This window comes from Barbus barbus, assembly GCF_936440315.1.
Source record: "Barbus barbus genome assembly, chromosome: 37".
NCBI lineage: Eukaryota > Metazoa > Chordata > Actinopteri > Cypriniformes > Cyprinidae > Barbus > Barbus barbus.
In genome coordinates, this window is record NC_136715.1 from 14,617,324 (window position 1) to 14,644,198 (window position 26,875).

Below are 26,875 nucleotides of genomic sequence, written 5' to 3' on the forward strand. Positions count from 1 at the left end.
AACTCTCCTTCCTCTCTGCGCAATCTAAGGATTGGATGGACCCAATATTTCCTTTTTCTTTTTCTTTTTTTAAAAAGAGAGAGGCCAACAAAATCATCCTCACTGCTTGAAGACATTTTGTATAGTTTTGCGAATTCTTTCGCAACGGATTAATTAAAACGCATTGGACTCAGTGACAATACTTGACGTACTTGACAATACGTCACGACTTACTTACAGTGTGCAAGGTCTCTGTGCGTGACGAATTTTTAAGATTGCGAATGCGAAAAAACGCATGCGAAAATTTCGGACTCAGTGTGCAGAGACCTTAAGACTAAAATACAGTATTAACATTGTAGACTACAAATACATTTTAAAAGAGGTACAGGATCTGTAGACTAATTAATTATAGGGAAAGGAAACTACATATCCCATGACGCATATCGCGTATCTCGCGATAGTTTCACAACGAGACTTAATATTCATCTTTGAGGATGTTGAAAAGCTTCTGACCGGCGGAAAAAAATTGTTAAATGAATGAATTAGATTATGAAGAGTGACGATTTGTAGATGGTGCTTTTCCTTTAATACATACCTTACGCAATCTATTTTTCAGTTACTTTTTAAAAGTGGTGGGGACAATATCGAGCCTGGTAAAAAGTGGTGGGGACATGTCCCACCCGTCCCACCCGTAAATTACGCCTATGATTTGGATTCACTGTAATGCTCAGGGTTATAGCCTACAGTACGAAGTAAATTCATTTTAGCACGAACACAAAGTCTTATTAAAAGCGAAATATAAAATACTGCCACATAAACAGCGATTCGCATGTTTAAAATTTGGATATTACATTTCCGGAAAAAAGACAATGCGACACAATACAATGAAATATCTAGGGATTTAACTTCAAATTAGCGTTCTCATATACACAACGACTGAGCGACTTTTCATTGGTTTAAATGGGGAAAAGTTGGACATATTCATCTAAACAGACGTCATGTCACTTCAGAAAATTAATTAGAGCCTTCAAAAACGCAGTAAAATCAAACAGCTTTTGCACAGATACTCCAGCCTTTTCTTATTGTAATTGCGTTGAGTATTTCAAGAAGCGCACTGGATTTCGCGTAGGCTACAATATATTCAGTATTATCAACAGACAAATACCACATACATTGTCATTTTGCTAATCACCTGTACAATATTTGAATCTAAGAAAGAATGGAAAATATGTAGGGGCATTTAAACTGCTGAAATACATAACAAAAATAATCTCATATTATCATAAAGTCTACAACAAAGTAACTCTGGAACGAGCTGCAGACCAAAACAACGTTCCTGAAATCTGATCTACAAGAACAAAAACTGTAGGCTACTAGAAGATCGATGGTTCAGCTACTAAGCTGTTTTTCTGAATCATTGTATTATTGCGCCGTCTTGTGGCCAGTGGCCAACTGCAACAATTAACCCCCAAAAGAAATACAGTTGCTCACTCAAAAAAAAAACTGTCAAGTTTACTCATCAAAACCTGTAGGTTTTTCTTTTTGGAACATTAAAAGAGAAGTCAGGCAGAAGGAAAGCCTCAGTTGTCATTCACATTCAACGTCAACAAATATATGGCAAGTGAATGGTCACTGAGGCTTTCTTCCCATAATATTTGCCTAATATCACATTTTGTGTTCCACTGAAGAATTAGTTATATTAAAATGCCGTTTATAATAGACAATAATAAACTCTAGCTTTAATGCACAAAATTATACATCTATCCTTCAGGTTGGACAAAGCATTGGTGAAGACAAATCTGCATGTTATGAATAACCAGCAGATGGAGCCATTTACCATGTATTGGCACACATATGTGTGTGTGTGTGTGTGTGTGTGTGTGTGTGTTTATAGCAGTGCCTATATATATATATATATATATATATATCCAGACAAAACCCGTGTTTACATTTACAGAGTATAAAAATTCACTCATATTACAATAAACAGCACAACAGTTGTTTTAGATGTCGAGTTACTGACCTGATTAAATCCACATCTTGTCACAGCATGACCATGATAACTCTCCTGTATGTACGACAAAAATACCATATTTCACATTTAGGCCTATTAATATTTACGTACTGGTAGCTTCTAAATGTAATGACGTGTAATATTTGCATCTCTTGCCATCTTTAGGACAACTATTTCCGTGTAAATAGTCTAACAATAACAAACTTTTTTTGTGAAGGAACTTGTTTCAATAACAAAAACATATTTAAGCTGTCAGTTGGTTGCTATGTTTTATTATTTTTCCCCCCCTAAATTAGTTCAAATTGATCTGAGCGCTTGATGAAGGCTTTGTTTGAATCAAAAACATGTTGTTTACGACCAATTTAAGTTCATATTAAGTAACTGCGTTACTTTTTCCAAATTGTCCAGCTCACCTAAAGAAGCAAATGCGCACCGTGATAACCAAAATTGGACGTTTAGTTTGGTCTTGGCCCAAAATAGCACTCTAAAATCCATCCTGATGTACAGTACAGTTGAGTAGTACGCACGCTCTAACACCTTTGTGAAACTTTCTTGAAACACAATATGGTCAACGATAGTCCCGGTGCTGTTGAATTTCAGAATACATTTTTAGGCTATTTTTTATTTTCCAATTATACTTAACACAGCTGAACTATTGAATTTGATATGGCCATTATATAGGCCTAGGTGCAAATTCCTGGTGTAAACTCCTGTATTATTTTTAATAATGAAAACATTATTTTTAATAAGACAGCAGTCACACCATAACACAATAAATGAAATTCTGCTTTTTTTTTTTAAATTCCAATTTTGAGTATTTAAATGCCTTTTGGAGAGTAACTAGTAACATAAAACAGAATTAAAACTACGAAAATTCATTACAAAATAAATGTAACTGTAATCTGTTACAGTTACTGAGAAAAAAAATGTGTAATTAAATTACAGTTACTTATGAAAATATTAAGGATTACAAAGGTGGTTACATCTGAATGCTGTTCGCACACATAGGCTACAGATGGGATTGTTTTCTTTCATAAATTACATTGCTTTAAAATACAAGACACCAATGTTTCTGGAGCTTTGGACACAGAATAGGACACATGCTTATTCAATAGTTTTATTTCCTATTTGGGTTTGTGCATATGCTTTATTTTTTATATATTAACTGTTTTTTTCCAAGGCATTGTTAGATGCCAGTGTTTCCTATGCAAATATTTAATTTCAAAAACATTATCAAAGCTATTAAACTATATTATGATTTTAAACCTGTACTAAATTCACACCTTTATCTGCCGGTGAACTCTACTACGCACTGTTCTCTGCTCTATTCAAGACATATTTAATCAGTTTTGACCTTTCACAGACATTCCTGATCTGTGGACAACACTCCATTCAAAATGAGCCATTTCTCACAACCATTGACAGACCTTTTCAGGTCTCCTATTCTTAAGGTGACTCTCGGCTCGAGTCATTCTTGAAGACTGACAGGCCTTGTCAGTGAGTGACAATAGAAGACCCTGTCAGTGACGCCCAAACCAACCCCCATACTTTCACACACCTAGTATAAAATGATTTAGAAGGTATTCTGATTGTAGCCTACATGTTGAGGCGACACCGCATGCTAAATTAGCCATGATTGCTGAATCTCTATTTGCATGTTTAAACAAATATACATGGGATAAAGGCCAGTGTTTTTGTAAGTTTGATCAGGTGCCTTGAGTTGTCTGCTTTGGCAGTCCTCATTGTGATTGTGCAGGTGTAGATCTCATCTTTAATAGGAGTGAATCATTTTGCACACACACAAAAGAAGAAGTTTTTGTTCATACTTAACTGAGTGTTTAGTGGATTAACAACTTTAGATGCCGATGCGTATTGGAGTACATAATGGTTTCTCAAACTGAAATAATTGAATCGCATTTATCTGTTAAACTACTATACTGTCCGCTTGAATTAATCAGAATCAGAAGTAAACAGAATTTTGGCTAACATTCAGTAAAGGTCTTCTCAAAGTTACAAATAAAACATTCATGAAGTAACATTGATAGAATGTTCTTTGTCCACCACACTTTTTCATAAATCTTTTTGTTGTAGGAACATTTTATTAGAACATAAAATTGTTCATCGTTTATTTTTTGTTTTGACATGTTCTTACCCAACCCAGTCTCATGAATAGGTGTAAGTATTGCACAATGTGCAATTTCATTTGAATTTGTATAATCCGAATCATACAAAAACAAATGATTTGTAGGTGAAATGTCTCCATAAAGGGATAATCCATGGAGGGGCATGAGCAGATCGTACAAAAACATAAATTCAAACTAATTTTCAACTTATATACCAAAATGTAAAATAAATGAGCCTTTGTTACTACTATACCAGTCAGCGACCTAAAACAGGACAAATGTTATAGTAGCACCACACCTTACACTCGAATAAAGGTTTTTATTGGCATCTCTCCATTGCAGTGGATAAAGTTCTTTAGATTATTAAAACGTTCTTCACACCAATAATATATATACAGTATATACAGTATCTCCATCCATATATATATTGTATATAAAGGTTATTTTAAGAACTGTTCACTAAAAGGTTCATTGGGGAATCCAAATGGTTCCACTATGACATAACTGCGAAAATGCCCTTTTTGGAACCTTTTTTGTTAAAGAGTGCAGTTTTTCATAGTGTTTTGGCTCCACTAAAATGTCAATTTAGATCCAGCACACAAGCCAGTCTCATCTTTGACAACATGTGATTTTAACCATTAGCATGTTGCTGAAAGTGGCAGGACTAAACATTTTGTATGGTATCATATTATATGTTATCAGTTGTGTTTGTCAGGAGGTGTGCACTTACAAAGAGCAGCTGGATTGGGGACAAGTGTTCTGACAAATGATTTATTTATTGAGGTGTGTTTATAAAGACAAGGCTGTTTTGATAGATAGGCCTGAAATACTGCAAGGTGTTGCTCAAGTTGTCTGAACAGTTATTACAATTTATCACAGACAAAGTACGTCAGCATTTTCCAGAGAAAAGGGCAATAATATTTGCTCATTTCAGATTATGGGCATGGATTTTGGCCTGATATGATGGAAGACAGACAAAATATTTTGACATTTCAAATGCATTATTTACCAATATGATGGTTAAATTTTCTAAAGGAACAAAAATCAAAGTTTGCTGAAAATATACTCACCCTTAGGCCATCCAAGATGTAGATGAGTTTCCTTTTTCATCAGAACAAATTTGGAGAAATTTTGCATTACATCACTTGCTCAGCAATGGATCTTCTGTGAATGGGTGCCGTCGGTGATGTAATGTTGAATTTCTCCAAATCTGTTCCGCAAACTTTAAGAAAATATCCCACCTTGAATTTTTGATTTATTTATTCATTTAAACTTCCAGACATCAATAAATTAGCCTACATTTAATGGAGAATATCTGTGAAGTACAAAGTTTATTTAAATGTAAATCTGGGTCATCAGCCTTGTTTATTCAAATGAATTCTTCGTTGCTGCTTTGTGTCATAGTTCTGCTGTAAAATGAATCTTTGTACTATATGCACAGTCATTTGACTGTTTTGGTTCTATCTGTTAACCTTGATGCCAAAAAAAAAAAAAAAAAAAAAAAACTACTTTGAAGTCCTTGCTAAAAACAAACCTCAGATCATGATGAAGGCGTTTCCTGGATGTGTATGCTTTCACTGGTTTCTAGTGAATTGTGGGTCTCACTTACTGCAGGCTTTTTTAATCTGTCTAACCACTCTCAGAGGTGAATCTGAGAAACACTGATTGCATCAAAGTTCATGCCATTTCAGCAAAACAGCTCTGCATCTGTGTCAGCATTGTAGCTAGAGTTTTTGTCACTTTTCTGACAATTTTCTCTATTATACTTCGAAATAAATATAGTGGTTGAAATAAAGGTATTATATATATTTTTTTTGCTTAATTAGTAACAAAAGTATCACATTTTTCACAAAGATATTAAACAGGACAACTGTTTTCAACTTTGATTATAATAGGCTGTTTCTTGAGCAGCAAATCAGCATTTCTGAAGGATCATGTGCCACTGAAGACTAGAGTAATGATGAAAATTCAGCTTTGCCATCACAGGAATAAATTACAATTTAATATATTACAATATAGAATTATCTTATTGTAACCATATTTCACAATATCACTGTTTTTATAGTATTTAAAAAAAAAAAAAAAAAAAGAACCAACCCCAAACTTATAAACATTAGCGTAGGTTTTGATCTGACATGCAATGTTAAACAAAAGGATTAATGTTTAAAACAGTTAAAAATTACAGTGTTGAATAAAGGAAACATACACAGGCATATCCACATTAAAAATTTAATATCAAGACATTCAGCATACAAAATAACCAAAAATTTAAACCAACAACATATTGTCAGTGCAGATCAAAAGTATACAAATGTTTTTTTTTCTTTTCATCCTCACGTGGCGCAAATTAAATCACGTCAGTATAAATACAGTATCATGTCTGTTAATAAATACACTCAAAACATAGATAAATCAAATAAATCCTCTGTTAATAAGTTAAAATGCAAACATATTTTTTGCCATTTTATTTTGGTCATAGATGCATACTAAAGATCGCTTCAAGGCATAAGAGCCAACCCCTAAAAATGCTACACCTGAAAGCTATCACAATAGTGGTCGTTTACTCTTGTTGCTGCTATTTTAACTTAAAATGCAACCTTCAATACAGCATGACGGAAAATGTTTACAGTGGCATAATAGCCTTCATATTTGTGAAATATTTAAAAATGATCTGTGAAAATCATATTATTACACAGTGAAATGGTAAACAGCTACTGAACAACTAGCATGTCTTTAGAAATCAAAAGAAATGGAAGAGGATCAGGGCTCGCAAAATTTCTAAATCCCTGGTAGCCCTTCAGGCAGGTACTCTTCAGATTTTGGTAGCCCGAAAATTAATTTAACTAGAAATTTAAATAAAGACCATAAATGTCAATCAAAAACATTTTGAACAAGGCAATTTGAAAAATTATTTATTATACCATTAAATGCATTTAAAACTGTCTAAGGCCTTAAAAACTCTTCAGTTTAGTTGTATCAAATTTAAGGACCCGTGGGAGCAATGTTTCCTCTAATTTGTTTTTCTTGCTGAGTAAAACTTCTCTATTGGGCGGACATTTCGGGCACCTGAGCAAAAGCATTCTTTATACCAGACCTGTACAGCAAGTGTGTAACTTTGAACTTTAATGAGCTATTTATATTTGATTTGACCCTTGATGTAACTAAATGATGTACATTTTAGGTTACCTGAGAAATTGTTTTTACTGTACAATACACTGCAGTTCAAAAGTTTGGATCAATAACGTTTTTATAGAAGTTTCTTATGCTCATCAAGGCTGTATCTATTTGATAAAATATACTGAATATTATTTCACAAAATAATATTGTGAAATATTATTGCAATTTAAAATAAATGTTTTCTATTTTAATATACTTTAAAATGTAATTAATTCCTGTGAAGCAAAGTGTCACATGATCCTTCAGAAATCGTTCTAATATGCTGATTTTTAATCAATGTTGGAAACAGTTGTACTGCGTTTTTATTTTTAGTTTTGTGTTTGGTCAAAATAGAGATTTTGTGTTACAATATAAACTGTTCAAAAGTTTGGGGTCAGAAATTTTTTTCTTTCTTTTTTAAAGATACTTTAAATTTTTTTAAATAAACTTTATTCAGCAAGGATGTGTTAAATGGATAAAATTGATAGTAAAGACTTCCATTGTTAGAAAATATTTCTGTTTTGTATAAACGCTGTTCATTTAAACTTATTAATCAAAGAAAAAAGAAACACAGTTTCCATATAAATATGAAGCAGCACAACAGTTTCAACACTGATAATAAATCAGAATGTTAGAATGATTTCTGAAGGATCATGGGACACTGAAGACTGGAGTAATGATGCTGAAAATACAGCTTTGATCACAGAAATAAATACTATTTTATAGTATAGGTATTAAAATAGGAAACCAATATTAGAAATTGCAATAATATTTCACTATAATCACAGTTTTTTCTGTATTTTTTAAATGAATACAGCCTTGATTAGCAAGAGACTCAAAAACAAGATAAAGATTTATCAAGTTTATAATATAGCCCTAACATAATATATTATCAAAACAAACTATTTAAACTGATAGAATAGAAACTGAAGCAAAACTTAAGCTGAGATCTGTAAGTTAAATATAAAAAAAACGTGAACATATGAATTTTTCTATAGCGGTCTAAACATCGTTATGAAGTAGTTTGTACAATACTCTTGTGTGTGACTGTACATGTTTCAGAGTTTTGTTGCCGTTCTTTGCCCATCCTCTGCTATTTCCAGCACTTAAGCCGCTCTTCTTTAATACACGAGTATGTTTTATTTCACATGTCATTGCGTTTGTGTCGTCTCTCGTGTTGAGCGCACCACAACCATTGAAGTATTCGGTTTCTACAGCGACTCATTTGGTGCATATCGTTCTCTTTCTATGAAACCGTGACATAAGCTCTATAGCGTTTGCCCAAGCATTGCTATTCTTTCCCTTTTACTGGAGGCATTCAATCAAATGGCTTCCCAAATCATTTTTTGTGTGCGCGAGGCACATTATTTCTTCTGCACGGCCGCGGTGGAAGAAGAGCGCGGTCGCTCAGCTTAGAGGGAACATTGTCCTGTATTTAAGCTAGCCCGTCGGGCAGGGCAGTGATAGCTACATTTTGGTAGCCCGACTGGAAAACACAATAGCCCCAGGACGTCGGGCTAGCGATTTTGCGAGCCCTGAGGATGCAAATCATTTTGTTACCTCAAAGCAGAAAGCAACACTTTAAAAAAGAAAAAGAAAAAAAAAGCTAATTTTACAACTCCCCAAGAGTTAAACAGTTGAGTTTTACCGTTTTTGAATCCATTCAGCCGATCTCCGGGTCTGGCGGTAGCACTTTTAGCGTAGCTTAGCATAGATCATTGAATCGGATTAGACTATTAGCATTTCGCTCAAAAATGACCAAAGAGTTTCGATATTTTCCTATTTAAAGCTTGATTCTTCTGTAGTTACATCGTGTACTAAGACCAACGGAAAATGAAAAGTTGCGATTTTCTAGACCGATATGGCTAGGAACTATACTCTCATTCCAGTGTTATAATCAAGGAACTTTGCTGCCATACCATGAACATATATGTGTGAAAATTTTATAATCATTATTGAGCAATGTGATCGGACGAAGATTATCCATATATCTCATATCTTTATCTGGTTTAGGGATTAATGTAATCAGACCCTGATTCATAGTGGGGGCCTAAAGATTCATCTTCAATGGATTCAACAAAAGCATTAAATAATAATCATCTAATATTATTCCAAAAGAATTTGTAAAAATTAGCTGTGAGGCCATGATTGTCGTCTTTTTTCTAATCTACAAAAGTAAGAAGTACTTTTTTCACCCTCTTCTATCTATTTAGCCCTAGAACGTATATATGCACCTTTGGCTTTCTTAATATAAAGATTGTCCAGTTCTAACTGCAGAGAGACCATTTAGTTTTTTTCAGTATCATTCGATTCATTTTAAGGTTGGTGATGGATTTGGTGGAGTACAGTCACTTGATAGAGGATGATGGATTCATTTTATTTTTGGATTTCAAAAAGGCCTTTTATATGATAGAGCATTCTTTTCTTTTTAAATCCTTAGAACTTTTTGGTTTTGGTGAACAGTTTATCAGTGTTATAAAAATGATTTACAGAGACATGAACAGTTCAGTTTCTCTCCCTTTTGGTACCACACAAAGATTTAAGATTGGCCGTGGAATAAGGCAAGGATGCCCCGCTGTCCCCTCTTTTATTTGTATTTTACAAAACAAAGACCAAATTCCTCTGGCTATCTCTCTAGTCAATTCCTTCTGCAAAGCTTCAGGCCTTCAACTAAATTTAAACAAATGTGAACTTTTGGCCCTACACCCCATTCAAGAGTTATCCTTGTATAATATTCCAGTTAAAGAGACCGTAAAATATCTAGGCATTTCTATTTCCAGATTTGAAGATTAGTATGAAAGAAAATTTAGAAAATAAAATACATAAAGCCGGAGGTATCTTGAATTGCTGGTTGCAAAGAGACAGATCAATTTTCTGGAGGATTCTTCAAACTAAAGTTGAATACTTATCTAGACTGATTTATCCAGCTTTTGCTTTAGCTCCCTCTTCAGTTATTATAAAAACAAGCAATCAAAAAATGTATGACTTTATTTGGAGGCACAAAACTCATTATATTAGAAAATCTGATTATTAAAGTGTATGAAGGTGGTGGTCTGAATGTAATTGAATTTGAGAGTATGAATATTTTGTTAAAACTTAAGTGGCTTCAAATGTTTTTAGGTAATATTGAGAGCTTCTGGTATGCTGTACCTTCAGCTTTGTTTCGTAAATTGAGTGGTATCCGCTTTCTTCTCAAATGTGACTTTGATTTACCCAAACTTCCAGTGAAACTATCAGCATTCCACCAACAACTCTTACTATGTTGGAAATTGGCACCTCATAATACTCCTATATGGAATAACAAATATATTCTACATAGAATCACATCTTTATTTTATGAGGACTGGGTAAATAAAAATATTTGGTCAGTTTTGGATCTAATGGATGAGACTGGTAAAATGTTAGACTACAATTCATTCACTTTAAAACACGGATTTGCCTGTTATCCAAAGCAATTCTTCACTGTTATTAATGCAATACCTTCGGGTATAAAAATGTTAATGAGATGTTCCCTTTCCTACTCCAAAATTACTGCTGTCCTTCCTTTGTTATATATTGGTGATACTGAAATAGAGAATAAACTCTGTACTAACAAATATATAAGACAATGTATCATCCAGTCACACTACCCTCATCAAATATTAAGAAAGAAGTTAGATCACACATTTGACAAAAACACTTAAATATTTCAGAACATCCTATCGAAAATGTCCTATTCTTCCCAAGGTAAAAGAAATACAGAAAAAATAAATAAATAAATATTAAATTATATATCCTTCCAATAAATTTCTGCACTCAATTTAATTTGGAAAATGTGCCTTGTTATCTATGCAAACATTTATTTGAAGATACAGAACATATATTTTTCACATGAGGTTTGTCTCAGTCTTTTTGGAAAGCATTGCAGGACTGGATGGTAGAGAAGTATGTGGTTGCTGATAGTTTCACTCGAACCTTACAAGATGTAATGTACGGAATACGGCATGACTTGATTAATAATATTATACTATTAGCAAAATTCTTTATACGTAAATGTTGATATTTTAAATCACCTCCCTTGTTTATTGTGTTTAAAAATGATTTAAAATACTTTTTTAGATGCCTTTAGAAAAATGAAAAATCCAAAAGGCAGTAAAACTGTTTAATTTGTTTGTATTATATAATTTGTTTTAATTATATTTTCTTTTTAATTATTAGAATTATCATTTTTTTTCGTTCCGGTTTCTTTTTTTTTTATCTTATGTTTTTTGTAATATGTTTTGTCTGGAATTAATATGGTATTATTGTGTTAAGCCTTCCATACCAGATTATTTTTTGTATAAAAATTAAGGCCATTTTGTTGTACTCAAAAAAAAAAAAGGTAACTAGTTATGATATCATAGACATATATAGACACCCTATTCGACCGCTCCAGGCACGTAGATGCGGCTGACATCTTTGAACGGTATTTTTGACATCATTCTCCACACTGTAGGTTCGCATAGAGCCGTTCTGTGCAGGATTGTGGCATCTTTCAAATATTCAGTGATTACTATGGTGAATGACATCAAGTTCACCGCTGCAATATGGCGGACGGCTTACGTATAGCGGCCCATAGAAACAGTCCCTACTGAGGCATCGAGTATATCTATGTATGATATAGCTGGGGACTACTTTCATCCGCTGCGTAATATCACTGCGCCTGCTGCATCCATGGTTCTTGATTATTACGCCGGAATGAGAGTATAGTTCCTAGCCATATCGGTCTAGAAAATTGCAACTTTTCATTTTCCATCAGTCTTAGTACACGATGCAACTACAGAAGAATCAAGCTTTAAATAGGAAAATTATCGAAACTCTTATTAGCGAGATGATCTATGCTAAGATAAGCTAAAAGTGCTACCGCCAGACCCGGAGATCGGCTGAATGGATTCAAAAACGGTAAAACTCAACTGTTTAACTCTAGGGAGTTGTAAAATGAGCCTATTTTCAAAAAAAGTGCAGTGTTCCTTTAAAAATGCTGTGTCTAGTTTGTCACACAGTGTCATGCAGAATTTACAGCAATTAAGTGCAGATTTCTTTGTCATTTTTGATGATTGCCCTGGTGACAAACAGTGAAACATAACTGGAGTAATGAAACAGCATTAATGGAAAAGAGTGTAACGTACAAAGTACCATAATGTTAAATTAAAGTTGTTGAAATGCCAAATGTCACTGAGCTGAGACCTAACTACTCTACTCAAAGCTGCCATGTCATTTTGTGCCACTTCAAATGTCAAAGCCGTGAAAAGAGCAAAATCTAAATACAGAAAATAATCAGATGAAAGACAATATTATGCAGGGATGAACCTTGTTTAGAATAAATGTACCAATTGATATTCATCTTGAGGGGACTTTGTGACATTCAATTGAATTGGACAAATATACTGGTAAACCATTAAAACATGGTAAATATCAGTCATTTCCTTCCTATAAAACCATCTAGACTTGTGGAACGAACATTTCATTTTGCAAGATTGTCTATCTGTCTATCTATCTATCTATCTATCTATCTATTCCATTTGGTTGCCTCCCAAAAACTGCATTAGTACCGGAGTAAATAACCAGTATTAACACCTAAACGTAATACTACTGTTAATCTTTAACAGTCTCATCCATTTGTGAATGTTGTATAAAGACATATGAGGACAACATTCTAAATCTTTAAATGTTTTGTGCTACTGCAACCGTAAAGCAAAGAAAACAGAAAAATCTCTTTGGTAGTGGCACTCTGACATACTGAACCTAATCTGAGAGGATGCAGAAAGAAATGCATATAACTCAAGCTGGGATGGTAAAGACCTTTTTTTTCCCCTTTTGTCTATTCCCAGTCAGCTAAAGACAATGTGCTTTAAACGGAGTTGTGTGAATGGAAGTAAACTAGTTCGCTACCGTCGGAGTCTACTTCCTTTAGATGTGTGTGTTTCTATCTGAGGTACTCTTCTTCTGAGAGACTATCCAGGCTCTCGTCATCACTGCTCTCCAGTTCTGGAAGATCTCCCCACAGCAGAAGGTTCTGCCCTACGAAAGAGACAGACTTGTATTATTTATTTTTTAAACAAATTTTATTAACTTATGTCTGAAATACGATCTTAACACTAACATTGAAAAGTTATGGCCTGTAAGATTTCACGTCTTTGAGAAGTTTTCTGCTCAACAAGGAGGCTTTTATTTGATTAAAAACATAGAAAAACTCTAAAACTGTGAAATGTTATTACAGTTTAAAACAGCTGATTTTTTTATATATACAAAAATGTAATTTATTCCTGTGAGGGCAAAGCTGAATTTTCAGCATCATTACTCCAGTCTTCAGTGTCACACGATCCATCAGAAATCATCCTAATATACTGAATTGCTGCTCAACAAAACATTTCTTATTATCAATGTTGAAAACAGTTGTGCTGCTTAATATTTTTGTGGAAATGCTTTTTTTTAACCGCATTTATTTAAAACTATTATTTTCTTTACTGTCATATTTTTTAATCAATTTAATGAATCCTTGTAGAAGAAAAAAAAAAAAAAACTATCACTGACCCCAAACTTTTTCACAGTAGTGTATAGTTAAGCTTAATTTCATTTTAAATGCACAAGAAGTGCAGACCAAAATAATAATAAAAAGTATTTTTATGGTTTTGTATTAGAAGAGATTCTTTGAACTGTTTTTATTTATTTATACAAACATTAACATTGGGTATATTATACTTTCATTAGTTTTTTCTTTTTTTTGATGGCTATGAGCAATCATCTTTGAAACAATGGTATCCAAATGCTGTCGGACCATAAGTAGAGGGCATAGACGGTGTTTTTGCATCAGACGTCCCAAACCTGTTGCATCCAGTCTGTTGATGGTGGACACAGCCTCACTGTTGAACATCCAAAAATGACCATTGTTGCAGGACAGCAAGCAGGGCTTACATGGGGCCACCACATGATATCCCACAACATTGCCACTGAATGTGCAGAAAGAGCCAGAGAGACAAACAAAAACACCTGATTCAAATGCTTTGTAAGACAAAATGAAACAGAACAGCAAATGGCTCAGTGTTAACAATGGACTGAACATTACCTAAACAAGTCTGATGTCAACCTACAAGTCTAAACATGCTGCAGTGCAAATTAAAAAAACAATAATACACTACCATTCAAAAGTTTAAGTTTGCTAATATTTTTAATGTGAAATGAGGGGGAAAAATGAAATTGTGAAACACTATTACAACTTTTCTATTGTAAAAAAGCATCTTAAAATGTAATTTGTTCTTGTGATGGCAAAAGCTGAATTTTTAGCAGACATTATTCTAATATGTATTGGTCAAAAAACATTATTATTATTAATGTTGAAAACAGCTGTGCTGCCTAATTTTGTGGAAACAGATACATTTTATTTATTTTTATGAATAGAAAGTTAAAAGAACAGCTTTTATTTGGAATAGAAATCTTTTGTAACATTATCCACGACAATTTTATACATCCTTGCAGAATAAAAATATTAACTTCCTAAAAAATTACTGTTATCCTAAACAACACGAGTAAAAACTAAGAGATAGTAGTTATAAAGACAACTTTACCATTTCAAACAAGCGATGTCTCTTAATTTGCATTTGCAGCTTTCAGTGGAATAGCAGCTTGCCACAAAATCAACTGTCCTAAAAGGGGGGAAACAGAGACTATTAAAAGGAACAGACTATCAAACAAAAAGAATATGATGACCACGTTTATAAATTTGAAGTCTGATCACGGATACCTCACCTATTTGGTGGTATGTCGGTTGAGAACAACTCTATTTCCGTATCAGCCAAAAGTACTGCTTTCATCCCTCTCCTGCACAGCAGACTGTCACAGTATATACAGTTGACTTGTGTCACACACTTATTCTTGAAATTTGAAGCAGACATCGTTGAGTTGAGATCTTCTCAAGTAAAGCTCCTCACAAAACGCCGGTTCCTGTTGATTTAAAATGATAACAGAGTCAGTACCTGTAGTGAAGGCTACAGCAGAAGTTTAACAGACGACCTGCACCTGTCTAGCTAGCTAGCTGTAGCCTGTTTGCACCTGGAAGTTATTACCTTAACAGCATCTCCAAGTTAGAGTCTATTGATCACAAAAACAGAAAAGCCCTTCACATTGATATTATGGATGCAAATCACAATAATTACATCTCATTTTACGCCTCTGTTAGAAGAGGCTAAGAAAAGCTGTGCCTTTCTCATAAGAGAGCTAGCTAGCTAACTAAAATATGATCTAGTTTTTCACTAAGCATGCCATAAAACCATTCTTACCTGTTACCGGATATCAGATCGTTCTAGATCTAGGCGGTAGAGAAACACATTGTACTACTGTACAATCTCTCTATAGTCACAACGGGGTTTAGTTTTCTAAGCTACGTTTGTTTACGTCCGCGTCCAAGCGGATATACACTTCCTGAAAGATTTTCAAACAGCCCGATCTCTAACGCTGATTGGTTCTAAATTACCATATCGCACACATGATTGGTCAGCTCAAATTCCTTAGATGATTGGTTGCAGTGCCTTTCCGCAAACCACAAAACCACTAGAGAGGGGAAGTCCGAATCGTTTCTGCAAGTCGGTTCTTTCGAACGAGTCGTTTCAAAACGTGTTCAGTGATTCTATTATCATAACGTGGTCCCTGACATCCCATGTAGGTACATGTTTCTTACGTTTATTTTGATTCAATATTATTATTAAGTGTGTTTATTACTGCCGTGCATTTTAGGATAGTTTGTAGCAGCAGTGATTCGGCTCATTAAACACAAAGTTATTTAAAACTTACAAATAATTTGCATTTAAAATATTTATTATTACATTTAGATATCTTGGCTAAAAAGCAGTTTCATGTTCTATTCCTTTGTTCAAACCATCTCCACAAGAGATTCAGTTCAATTGTTGGGTGTTTCAAATTGATGATTACTTGTTTTTTGGCTAGTCTGTTCTCTAGGTAACTGTTAGTTAGCGCGTAACCTGAAAATCAAACAACGTGAACACAATATTCATTAAACGCACTGCAAAAAGGCTTTCTCTTCCATGAATATTTCCACAAGTATTTTTCTCACATAGGACGAGCGCATAAATTCTCACCTTTTAAGCAAAACACATTTTTTCACTTAGTTCGTATAGCTTGTTTGACCGACTGGAGAATTAATTCGTGAATGAATCGTTCAGTTCGATTGGTAAACACCGGGTTTGTGAACCGATTCATCTGATTCCTTGAAAAGATCCGACTCGCAAGGATTCATTCACGAACAGACATCGTCAAAAAAAAAAGAATAAACACATAGACACAAATCATTTCTGACGATTATTGATCTTATTATGATAAACGACGACATACATTAAAAGGAAAAAACAAACCAACAGTAAAAAGGAAGTTTGTAAAACGGCAGTTTGTAAAGTGATTTAATTCACTGAAGCCTTTAAAATCTGCGGCATGCAATGGACGTATGAAATAAAACAATATTAATGCCTCAGAAATGTATCTTTTGGCATTTTGCTAGATTCATGTCGTGTTCGTGTGTTGTAACCAATGACAATAGAGAGGGGTTGTTCTTTCTCTTCCATGAAAATAGGCGGGGTTTGAGTTTGGGAAAATTGAGAGAATAGCGTAACAGCAAAGTCTTGAGGGAGAAATCTGGTAAATGAAACTCGATGTTAGACATGGAAATCGCCTTTTAAGGTAAGTGATGGATCGATTCAGTTCAACAGTATGTGATACGGGCGCATTAGAGAAACCTCCGCGATCCTGCGGATGAAAGTCTACTTAAGCCTGATCTATTCAGAGTCACCAGGGGCCTCTGCTTTTCACATCACGTTACTCGACGAACTCCCTCTTGTTGCTCAAAACCTCTTTCATTTGAGGACTATAGTGATTTTTAAAGTGCTCAACAACCCCGCAGTCTTCAGGATTGGCAGCCTCAATTTAACCGTGTTTTTACATGATATGACCGTGTAAAGTGCTCTTTAACCTAATCCTCCCATGTGTGCAGTTTACTGGGGATGTATCTTTAATGATCTTAGATTAAATAAATAAATAAATGTCAGAAAGATTGACACTGGGTTAAAAGTACGAGTGTTTAATTGATGCCATATTGTTATGTGACTGTTACTATTATGAAATATGACAGTTTTATAATTTTACTATTTAATATGCGTCAGTTTGCATTGTTCAAACTAAACGTTGATGAGGTTGAACGTCTGTATAAAACAAAACGAAAATATTTTGAGGAAGTTTACTGTAAGGAACTAGTCTTTAGAAATCTGATTCAGTGGACTTTTCTCTGCCCTGTGTGTGTGTGTGTGTGTGTGTGTGTGTGTGTGTGTGTGTGTGTGTGTGTGTGTGCAGTGTGATGCTGGGAAGTCTAATCCATGCCTTCATCCAGCACTGAGAAGCCTCTGTAGCTTCACTCACACCGAAGGCTGAAACTTTTGAAGGCGCTGCGTCTGGTCGCGCGGATCCTGTGATGAAACTCTTCCTTTTGGCTTCATTTCCTCGAGTGTTGTCACGGACATATTCAACCTAGGAAGCCAACGGCAGCTCCAACTAATAATGCGGCGTGATTGAGACAATACCCATCCACTGCTTTCCATTCCGACATATTCACTGGATATCTGTAGACGAAGTGCGGGCGAAGAGGCTATTGTTCTGCGGTGTTTCTCGCTGTGACAGGACTTGATAAATATGACGTCCCCTGCTAAATTTCGAAAGGACAAGGAGATTATCGCCGAATATGAAACGCAAGTTAAAGGTAAGTGAAATATGTCGCATTCTTCCACGGCTACCATTGTGTTTTTGTTGGATAGCTTACAATGTGTATGTAGGAGCACAAGTGGTGCAAACGCCGAGAAAACCGTTATTTATTTGACTTTGTGAGGAAACAACGCTAGCTCTTCTCCACATGTCGGGCAGTCAGTCAGTGGCCTGTGTGAGAAGCGATATTGTCAATACTAACTCAAATCTTTTAACCTGGTTTTTACTATTCAAAACGGAGTGTTATTTATGAGACGTTTGTGCTGTTTTGTTTCCCTCGGTCAGCTTGTGTAGGTTGTAACGTTACGTATAGACAAGGCAGGGCGTTTTTCTTTTGCCCTGCGTGTCTCAAAACGAGCTGGTGTGGTGCTGTGTTCAATCATTTTGTTTTAAACATGTCAGGTTAGTTGACATAGATGTTTTACAGTAGGTCAGGGACGTGGCAACACGTTTAAAGCCGTTTTATCTGACCGAAAACTGAAGTAAAGGTGTGATGCTTGGTGACAGTTCACTTATGGCTGTGCAACCTCATCAGGTTTATTCATACAACGCTGTGTAAAGTGTTACTTTGGAGGCGTAGGTTATGTTTTCTCATTTTTTGAGTAGTATTGTAATATTTAATGAATTGTAACAATAAACCGCGCATATTTCTTCACTCGCACAGATGTGTGAAGAAATACATCTTTTTTTTGTCTCTCTAGAGCAGTGATGGGCAGACTTGGCTCTTCCAGGCCAGAGATTTGATCCAACCCTGATAAAACTCACCTGCCTGTAGCCTTCTAGTAGCAGGTGTGTTTGATGAGGGTTGGAGCTGAACTCTGAAGGAAAGTGGTCTGGAAGGGCCAAGTCTGCCCACCCCTGCTCTAGAGGGATTCCGTTCCCATAGAAACATCTGTCTGATGAAGTAAAACGAAGCTGTTATTAATTGAAAGACGAATTGAATGATTCACTTCATTAGTGAAGCTCCCTATCATGTCATTCACGCAGTTATGTGTGCCTGCTCTTTTGTGTATTTGCCCGGTTACTGGCACTTGAATAAAACAATTGAGCAGCCCTTGCCTGCTGCTGCTGACTGTGGGGAAAATCTTCATTAAAAAGAGCCAGTGAGTTTCTCATCTATTAGAGTTTATTCAAGTAGGTCATTGTGACATACGAATATTGCTACACAGAACCAGAGCCTGGTTTAGGGTGTCTAAATGCAAGTTTTGTATGGGAGTAGCTAAAACCGTTCAAACCAGCATATGATGATTTTAGCTAGTGTCTCAGCATGGTCTTTTGGCTGGCTTTAGAAGGGTTTTGGTCAGTTTTTTAGGTAATGAGGCTGGCAGACCATCTTAAACCAACTAGGACAAGCAAGCCATCATAGCTGTTTGTTTGTTTAGTCCAGCAGTAAGGAAATTTAAAATAGTGATTTCACCTCCCAAAAGTAATGGAAATATTGAGATGATATCTTATGTCAGTGAAAAATCATTACAGTTGCTGAATATGAATTCTTATGGTTATGCTCAGCTCACTGGTTTTCCACTAAATGGACCGGGGCCCACTAGAGAGCTGCAATATTTACATTAACATTTAGTTATTTAGCAGAAAATATTCCTTAAAACTATTCTCAATACCGACAGTTGTCATTTTTAGCAGCCTTTAAGTTGATAAATTTACATCAGTTTTCTTTAGTGTCTTTTACAGAACTGCAAAATTGAATAATAATTGCATTCACACCCCTGAGAAATCTAGTTCCCAACACACTGATCTGCTCTTGTGCAAAGAGAGATTGTGTTTCAGTTTATAAAATAAATGTACATCTATAAACCTGATATTAATTTTACACTATTGTTCCTCCTCCTCCAGCTCCTCTCTCTGGATCCTGTGTCGTATCACTTTCTCTTGCCAATTTGAACCCCTAGCCTCCCTCACAAGCAAATCCCTATTACTCTGCCATACCTGGAAAAAAATGCTTGTAGATCAGTTTGCTCAATAATCTTGAGCTGACAGGATCTGGAAAGAAACAATAATAAGCATGATTTCTTCTCTCAGGAATTGCTAGGGCGCACGCTGAAAAATGGCCTAGATTTCGAAAGCAGCCATTCCTAGTGAAACATCGCTGATTTGGCTAAATAATCTGTCATGAATTAGTGGCAGAAGAGGAAGCAGTAATTGCTTGGTGATCCATTTCAAAATCTGAAACTGGAGAAGTCACAGAGAGACACATCAAAGCTACGTACAGTTCTAACTGGATTATCATTGATTAATATCAGCTTGATGTGAAACATTCAGTTTTTCCATTGAAATCATGTTCTTATACCCAATGCCCTGGAGTTGGTGCTGGTATCTTAAACTATTAAAATCCAGTGAATACATGGGCTTCAGACAAACAGAATTGCAACATTCTGACTCTTGTTTGCAAATCTCAATACCCCAGGTTCTCCATTCAGGTCTTTTATAAAGGAATCAAATCAAAGGCTCCGGTAAGAGCTTCTCTTACCTGAAAGAACTGAAGGATATGGAAGAATGGGCTTGACATTTCCAAGGAATGGCGGGAAATGTACAGCTGTTTTTCACCACAGCTGGTTGGAAGGATTGGATAATGTATATAATAATGCTATAATCCCTCAGACATGGGAAGTGAGCATGTCAAGCAGTTGAAAAGTGACTATGCATGTAAGAGCTTTCTGAAGCTGTGGGAAAACAAAATGATTGACTGCTCTAATTGGCATTGGTAATAAAAAAAGCCTAGATGCTTTGGCCCTCTTTATGTGCAGTGCCTGATGCGTTTTTAACACTAGAGAGAGAATCAGAAGTGTTTGGACAGATTGTTTTAATGAAGATTTAAACAAACATTTTCTTCATTCATATGGCATTAGTTCCTGTAATTTATAGATGGTAGAGAAACCGTATTGCAAAATAGATTAGGTCAGACGATTCTTGTAGATAAATTGATTTTAATAGTATCATGACGCCTATGTATGTAGGTCACTGTTGAATTCTGTTTGAAGTGCTGATGCTGTTTTTTGGGGGAGGGTGCGAAAGCCTGCTAACATTTTCCCTCTCAACATATTTCAGCAGAGTTCCTCACATTTCCCTGTTTGAATGTCAGTAATGCAGTTCATCCAGTTTCAAGGCCCAAACAGACCGTTGCATTTGATTTCTTCATCTTTGTTCTCGATCTCACTCTTTGACTGCACATTTCTAATTCTGCAACAGCATGTGTTTCTGCTGACAAGCAAAATAGTGAAGTCTTCACAACCCGAGCAGCTGTTATTTGGCTTTATCTCGCAAAAAAAAGATGGTATGGGAATGAGAAAAATCTTGGTTTCGTTAGCAGTGTTTTTGTAATTTTCACACATCTGGAGCTCTGAGCAGACAGGGTGAGATATTGATTGGTCAACGAGACTGAATGATTCAGAGGCTGATCCAATGAGAGACATCACATGAATATGTGTTAACATTAGCAATCAATATATATAGACCAAGCTGATTAATTGCATACAGATTTTTATATGACTATTGATAGAATTGGTCTCATTGTGATCCTATATTGGAGAAATGGCATTCTTTGCTTTTTGACAATTTTGGTTAGATATTGCTTTTAAGGATGTATTTCAATGACATTGTTTGCTAGTGATCAATCCAAAGGTTATGGCTTGGTTAGTTTTTAGAAAGCGACAGCACCTCTTCCAAGCCATTCCAATATGTTCAGTTAATCTGCAAGGTCGATGATGAGAAAGTCATTTAAGTTTACGGCTGCGCATCAGCCTTTGTTTACCCACGCTGCAGCTGCAACGAATCGTTACGTTTCCACTAATCTCTTCTTGTCCTTTTTAATACCCTTCCCATAACGAGCGTGCCTCAATTAGAACAGGCCAGCATTGATCCGTAGCTCCCGCTCCGGCCAAGTTGCTTCACATTAGCGCTTAATGAGTCTGTGGAATGGATGGTGTGCCCAATCCGGCGCTAGAATACAGTATGTAAATGTACTTTGTGGAAATGCTGACTTGATCTGAAATAATCTTCCCCAGGAAGGATGTTTGTTTAAGGGAGAGGAAAGAGGGGGAGACAGTGCACAACACAGATGCATTGTTGCTATTGTGTGCTTTTGAATTGGAAACTCACCCCCGATTTTTGGACTTCCTGTCAGAGGACCAGCCCTGGGGGGGTTGACCTGGATCAGGGTGAAGGTCTCTGCTGTAATTAGGATACCTTGTTGATCTGGTCCAGATCTAATTTTTTAACATGTTAACCGATGAATCATCTGTGTTTCCAACATCTGTTAAGTACTAAATGCCTCTTTCCCTTTATATGCAGGAGAAATTTTCGGTTCCCTTAGTCCACCAATGGACAGACAGAGTGTAATGTTTGTGAACGCAACAGAAAGGCCATAATTGACAACAGATGCCTGATCCCGCTGGATGCACATGGTTGGACGCACAAACTGTTACCTGGCATAGAATAGGAAGGAATGGGACTGAAATCACACTCCTTAAAACTCTCATTAAACAGTTTGCACTGCATCAGCATAATTTACTGTAGAAATGAAAATGGCTGTATTGACTTTCTGTTCCCTCTAATTAGTCTTCCACTGTGCTTCTCAACAAATGAACACCAGGTGAATCCCAATCTGAATGTACAAACTCTGCAAGACTGGATCAGAAACATGCAGATGAAGATCAAGGGAAGGTGCTTGCTCTGTTTAACTGCCCTCGTGAACCTGCTTCCACTTACAGGCATGCTCAGGGACCAGCTATTTCCAACTTCCTTTTCATTTCTCTATATATAAGCAAGCATGCAATTCATGCACATATGCTCATTTTCGTGGCTCATCTCCCTGATGGGTAACGCTGGACTAAATAATGTAATTTCTCAGTCAGTCTGTGCTAAATGTCCTGAAGTCCAGAAGACCTTCAAACAGGCACGGTAAAGTCATCAAGCACTTTCCCGGCATTCATCCAAGGGAACGTGTGGGGGAGGGTTGGAGAGAGCCTGCAAAGTTGAAAACCATTTACATTCTGTCTTCAATCTACTTCTTTGTCAGACTGAAATGGGTAGTCTTGGTTTTAGTGCACTTTTGCATTCTGCTTGGCAGGAGAACACGTGCCAGTTGGCGATGTTAACTCTAAGACCCGGAGCATTTACTCTGTTTTTAAATTTAAAGAGGGGATCAAATGAAAGAGGTCAGAGTGCACACTTTGGATGTACTCCCTTAAGTCGGCTGTCCTGATTGGAGGATGACAGACAGGAAGGGTTACCTTGTAACAAGTGCTAATTATGGATTGCTTGTCACAGACATGGCTGTTTTCCATTAGTTCCTCCTTTGAGGATGTTGGATTTCCACGAGGTGGAAAGTGAAGTGTGCAATTTTTGCACTAAAGGCAGCCCCGTAGTTGTGCAAAAATTGCACACTTCACCTTCAAAGAAACAGTTTGCTGAAAACAAAGAAATGGTCATTTACCCTCATTTCTTTTGAAACCCATATGGCTCTTTTTCTTAGTGTATTTCTTGCACAAAGCTATTATTTGGCTTCAGAACGTTTGGAATATAGTTAATGAATCATATTGTTCACACAGCAGCAGAATATGGTTGTCAATCCTGTATTTGAGTCCTTAATACGGTTACGTTCACACACAGTTTGGTTATTTAGACGCGTGTTTGTGCGTCAGTTTTCCACCCGAGCGAGCCGCTCCGTCACTTTTGTGTTCTATGCGTGACTTACTCTACTCTCCACCCAAATTTAAATGCGGCTGTTGGTTAATGAAGATTTTACGAAATAACTCGTGGCTTGAATTCTGTCGTGTCAGAAAGTGATAAGACTTTCAGTTTTATGGACGTCGCCATCTTTGATTTTACTTTGGTCACTGTCACTATGGTTACTGGTAAGGAATACGGGCTTGACTCCCATTGCACGTTCATACAGACCGTATTCTAAACACAACTGTAAGCGGCTGTGTGAACGAGACATTTCGAGACTCACACCTGTAAAGAAAATGCGGTTGTCAATCCCAAAAACTGACCGTGTGAACGTAGCCATATTGACCACTTTTATGATGCTTTTATTGTGCTTGCTTGCCTTTTTTGAGTTGGTATTAGGCGATCTTCCCAAAATAACTTGTCACACAAAATCACAATCCACAATCTGAATGGGGATCTTCCCAATATTGAGATGTACTATTGAGAATATCCAGACAGGAACAAACCTATGACTTATCTATTTGAACAATTTAAAAACGGCATTGCATTAAACAACCAAAATGGTCATTAAAGCTTGAGTTAAACTTTAAAACACTGCATCATTGCATGAATCAAATGTTCACTTTATATTAATTTATAAAGTGATTCAGGCAAGAGCAGTGAATGATTTTCTCTCTTTTGTTGTTTGATTAATATTAATGACAAAGACAGCAGCAGGTATTTGCATTAGGCTTTGAGACAAAATGCACAGGTCTAATATACTGACACGCATCCAAATTTTTTATTTAAATTTTTTCCCTCCCCAATTCTTTGTTCACTTAAGACATAACTGACTGTCTCTATGTAAATACTCACCAAGACAGACATTTTTGTGTATACTTTTCCATTTATGTGCGCACCTGAAACCCCCGTATACTTTGCTTGTTCGTGTTCAGCTCCGCCTTGGAGTGTGCGCACAGAATGCAGCTGGGGAACAGTGTCAGTTGCAGTTAATGCGCTTTTAATAACTCCTTTTAAAATAAAGCACGACAGTCACATTACATGATTGGACTGATTTGGGTGTTAAGTTTAGGAGTGGTGACAGCGCAGCACTTTAAAGGATTGGAACGGCACGAGGCACAAATTGAAACTGAAACTAAAATTTGAGTTTTTAGTTTGAATTTTTTAAATGCGTCACACGCATGAAAGACAAATGGTAGAGACGCGCGATCTAATTTGACCAGCCACAGTCATCTAATAGGCAGTCATTGCTGTAGTTTTAACATTATTATGAGGACATAAAAGATCACAATCTCAACGATTCGCTTGAAAAGATCTTCAAGATTGATCAAGATATAAAATTGGCAGATAAGCAAGAAAAGTAGAAAAGTAGAAAGCAAGAAAAGTAAATAATGACAGATTTAAATTTTTTTTGAGTGAACTGTCTTCAAGATGCCTTTAGCTCTTTGTCAGCTTGAACAGTGACTTGGTTTTATATATGCTGATATTTGCATACCACTAACGAACACATTCCTCCATCAGCTTGTCTGCTATGCAAAATTAGAATGCCAGCTCATCACATCTTGTCAACATAATCTCCTTGACTCTGTGGAGTGTCTCCGAGAAAAGAAGTTACTAAAACGAGGAAGTATTTTCTGCTTTGTTTTGCCCAAAGGATGTTTCAGTTCCTCCACTCATTTAAGCTCAGCTGCTGAACAGAAAACAGAGTCCACATCTAGCACAGCAACAGACCTGAGACCTGTAGGAATGTGCAACATAAGTCAGGATCACAGTCTTTCGAGAGGACTGGTGTCTTTTCTTTCTCCTTCTCCTTTCTTTCCAGATCTGCTGTGTTTCTGGACTCACAATAAGAGCATTGTGTAGATCTGCAAGGCCAAAGCGGTCTCTGTTCTTCTATTGTTCTTTTTTTCTTGGCCTGCTCACTCCTACTTTTTCTCGCAACCCCTGAAATGATGTTTGTCATTCAGGATGAAATATGACACATTGGTTTTTGGTGTTTTTCTCCCCCTCCCCCTTCTTAACCAGACTTTTAATAATTGCAAACACATGACGTTTTAACACACGGTTGACCCCACACTTCGGCATGTTGTTTTCTGCTTTGTATTAATTTCCATATGGCACACTTCAGTCTAGAGACAGTTTCATGAGAGACCACAGGCTATATTGCCTGTATAATAATTATAATCTATCTTGCATATCCACGTCTTGGCTTTTATATTGCTTGTAAATAGGATCCAAAATATAGAAAGGTTTATAAATGCACAGAATAAGCAAGGAGCTATAAAAAGCCTTGCAAATCAACAAAAGCATATTCATATCCTCAATTTAAAAATCAATAAATAAAGAATAAAGGGCAGCAGTTTCTCAAAATAAACCCAGCCTAAATGAAAAACAATTGAAACTGAGGTATTGGATGTCTGAGAAGTCCCTTGGGTCAGGAGGGGAAACAGATTTTTTCTTTGTGTTAAGGCCTGCTTTGTTTCCTGCCTCTGTTAGGCCGGTTCTTGTTTACAGTTACTGACCTGTACGTGGCTTTGTGGCTCACTTCCTTACTTGATATCCAACTGGATACTGGTTTAATCCACCTTGGTTTATAGTTAATGGTTTAAACAATGGCAAGCTGTGAAATTGAGTTGGCGCATAATACAGAATTGTGGGATTGTGAGAGGAATGATATTACATTTACCATCCTCACTTAGCATTCAAACACCCTCAAATGTCTTGTTGTTGACTATTGCTTTGTGCTGTAGACTGAAAAAAGTATTGGCTGCCAAAAACAAGACATCTACCTTCATCTTTTGTAAATTTATGGACATAAGAATGATATTTAGGTGTGCCTCTCTTCAGTATAATTAAACTTTCCATTCATCTCAGTATACCACAGACATTTCCTCCAAACCAAAACTTTTATAGGTATCTATTTTCTCGTCAACTTTGATCACAAAAGTCTGACAAGTAGAATATCTTTTCCACAAGATTGTAACTTTATCTCACTGTTCTTTACCATGGACAAGACTCTGTGCCTTTTACATCATTCGCATCATTTCATTTGAGACTGAACCGTTTTTTATGATATAGTATTCAGTGGCTTTTAATTCATTACTAACCACAAAAGTTGAGTACTTGTTTTAATGGCCAGTCTATA

General features: G+C 36.1%; 2 protein-coding genes across 3 annotated transcripts in view; one reads left to right on the forward strand and one right to left on the reverse strand.

The window, feature by feature from the left end:
- Positions 1-11,521: 11,521 nt before the first annotated feature.
- Positions 11,522-15,697, reverse strand: LOC306856503 (protein FAM72A-like). Its single transcript, XM_079395841.1, has 5 exons — positions 15,567-15,697; positions 15,037-15,231; positions 14,856-14,933; positions 14,116-14,240; positions 11,522-13,311 (listed from the first exon to the last, which is right to left on the reverse strand). The coding sequence occupies exons 2-5, from the start codon at positions 15,180-15,182 to the stop codon at positions 13,217-13,219; spliced, it is 444 nt and encodes a 147-aa protein (XP_079251967.1). The 5' UTR covers positions 15,183-15,231; positions 15,567-15,697; the 3' UTR covers positions 11,522-13,216.
- Positions 15,698-16,862: 1,165 nt separating this feature from the next.
- Positions 16,863-26,875, forward strand: part of LOC306857063 (SLIT-ROBO Rho GTPase-activating protein 2-like) — a 106,858-nt gene continuing 96,845 nt past the window's right edge. Inside the window, exons 1-2 of one of the 2 annotated variants that reach the window (XM_079396728.1) lie at positions 16,863-16,977; positions 17,644-18,046. In XM_079396728.1, the coding sequence (XP_079252854.1) occupies positions 17,980-18,046 (67 nt within the window). In that variant the 5' untranslated portion in view covers positions 16,863-16,977; positions 17,644-17,979. The remainder of the gene's footprint in view (positions 16,978-17,643; positions 18,047-26,875) is intronic. The other variant, XM_079396727.1, reaches the window with a different exon arrangement.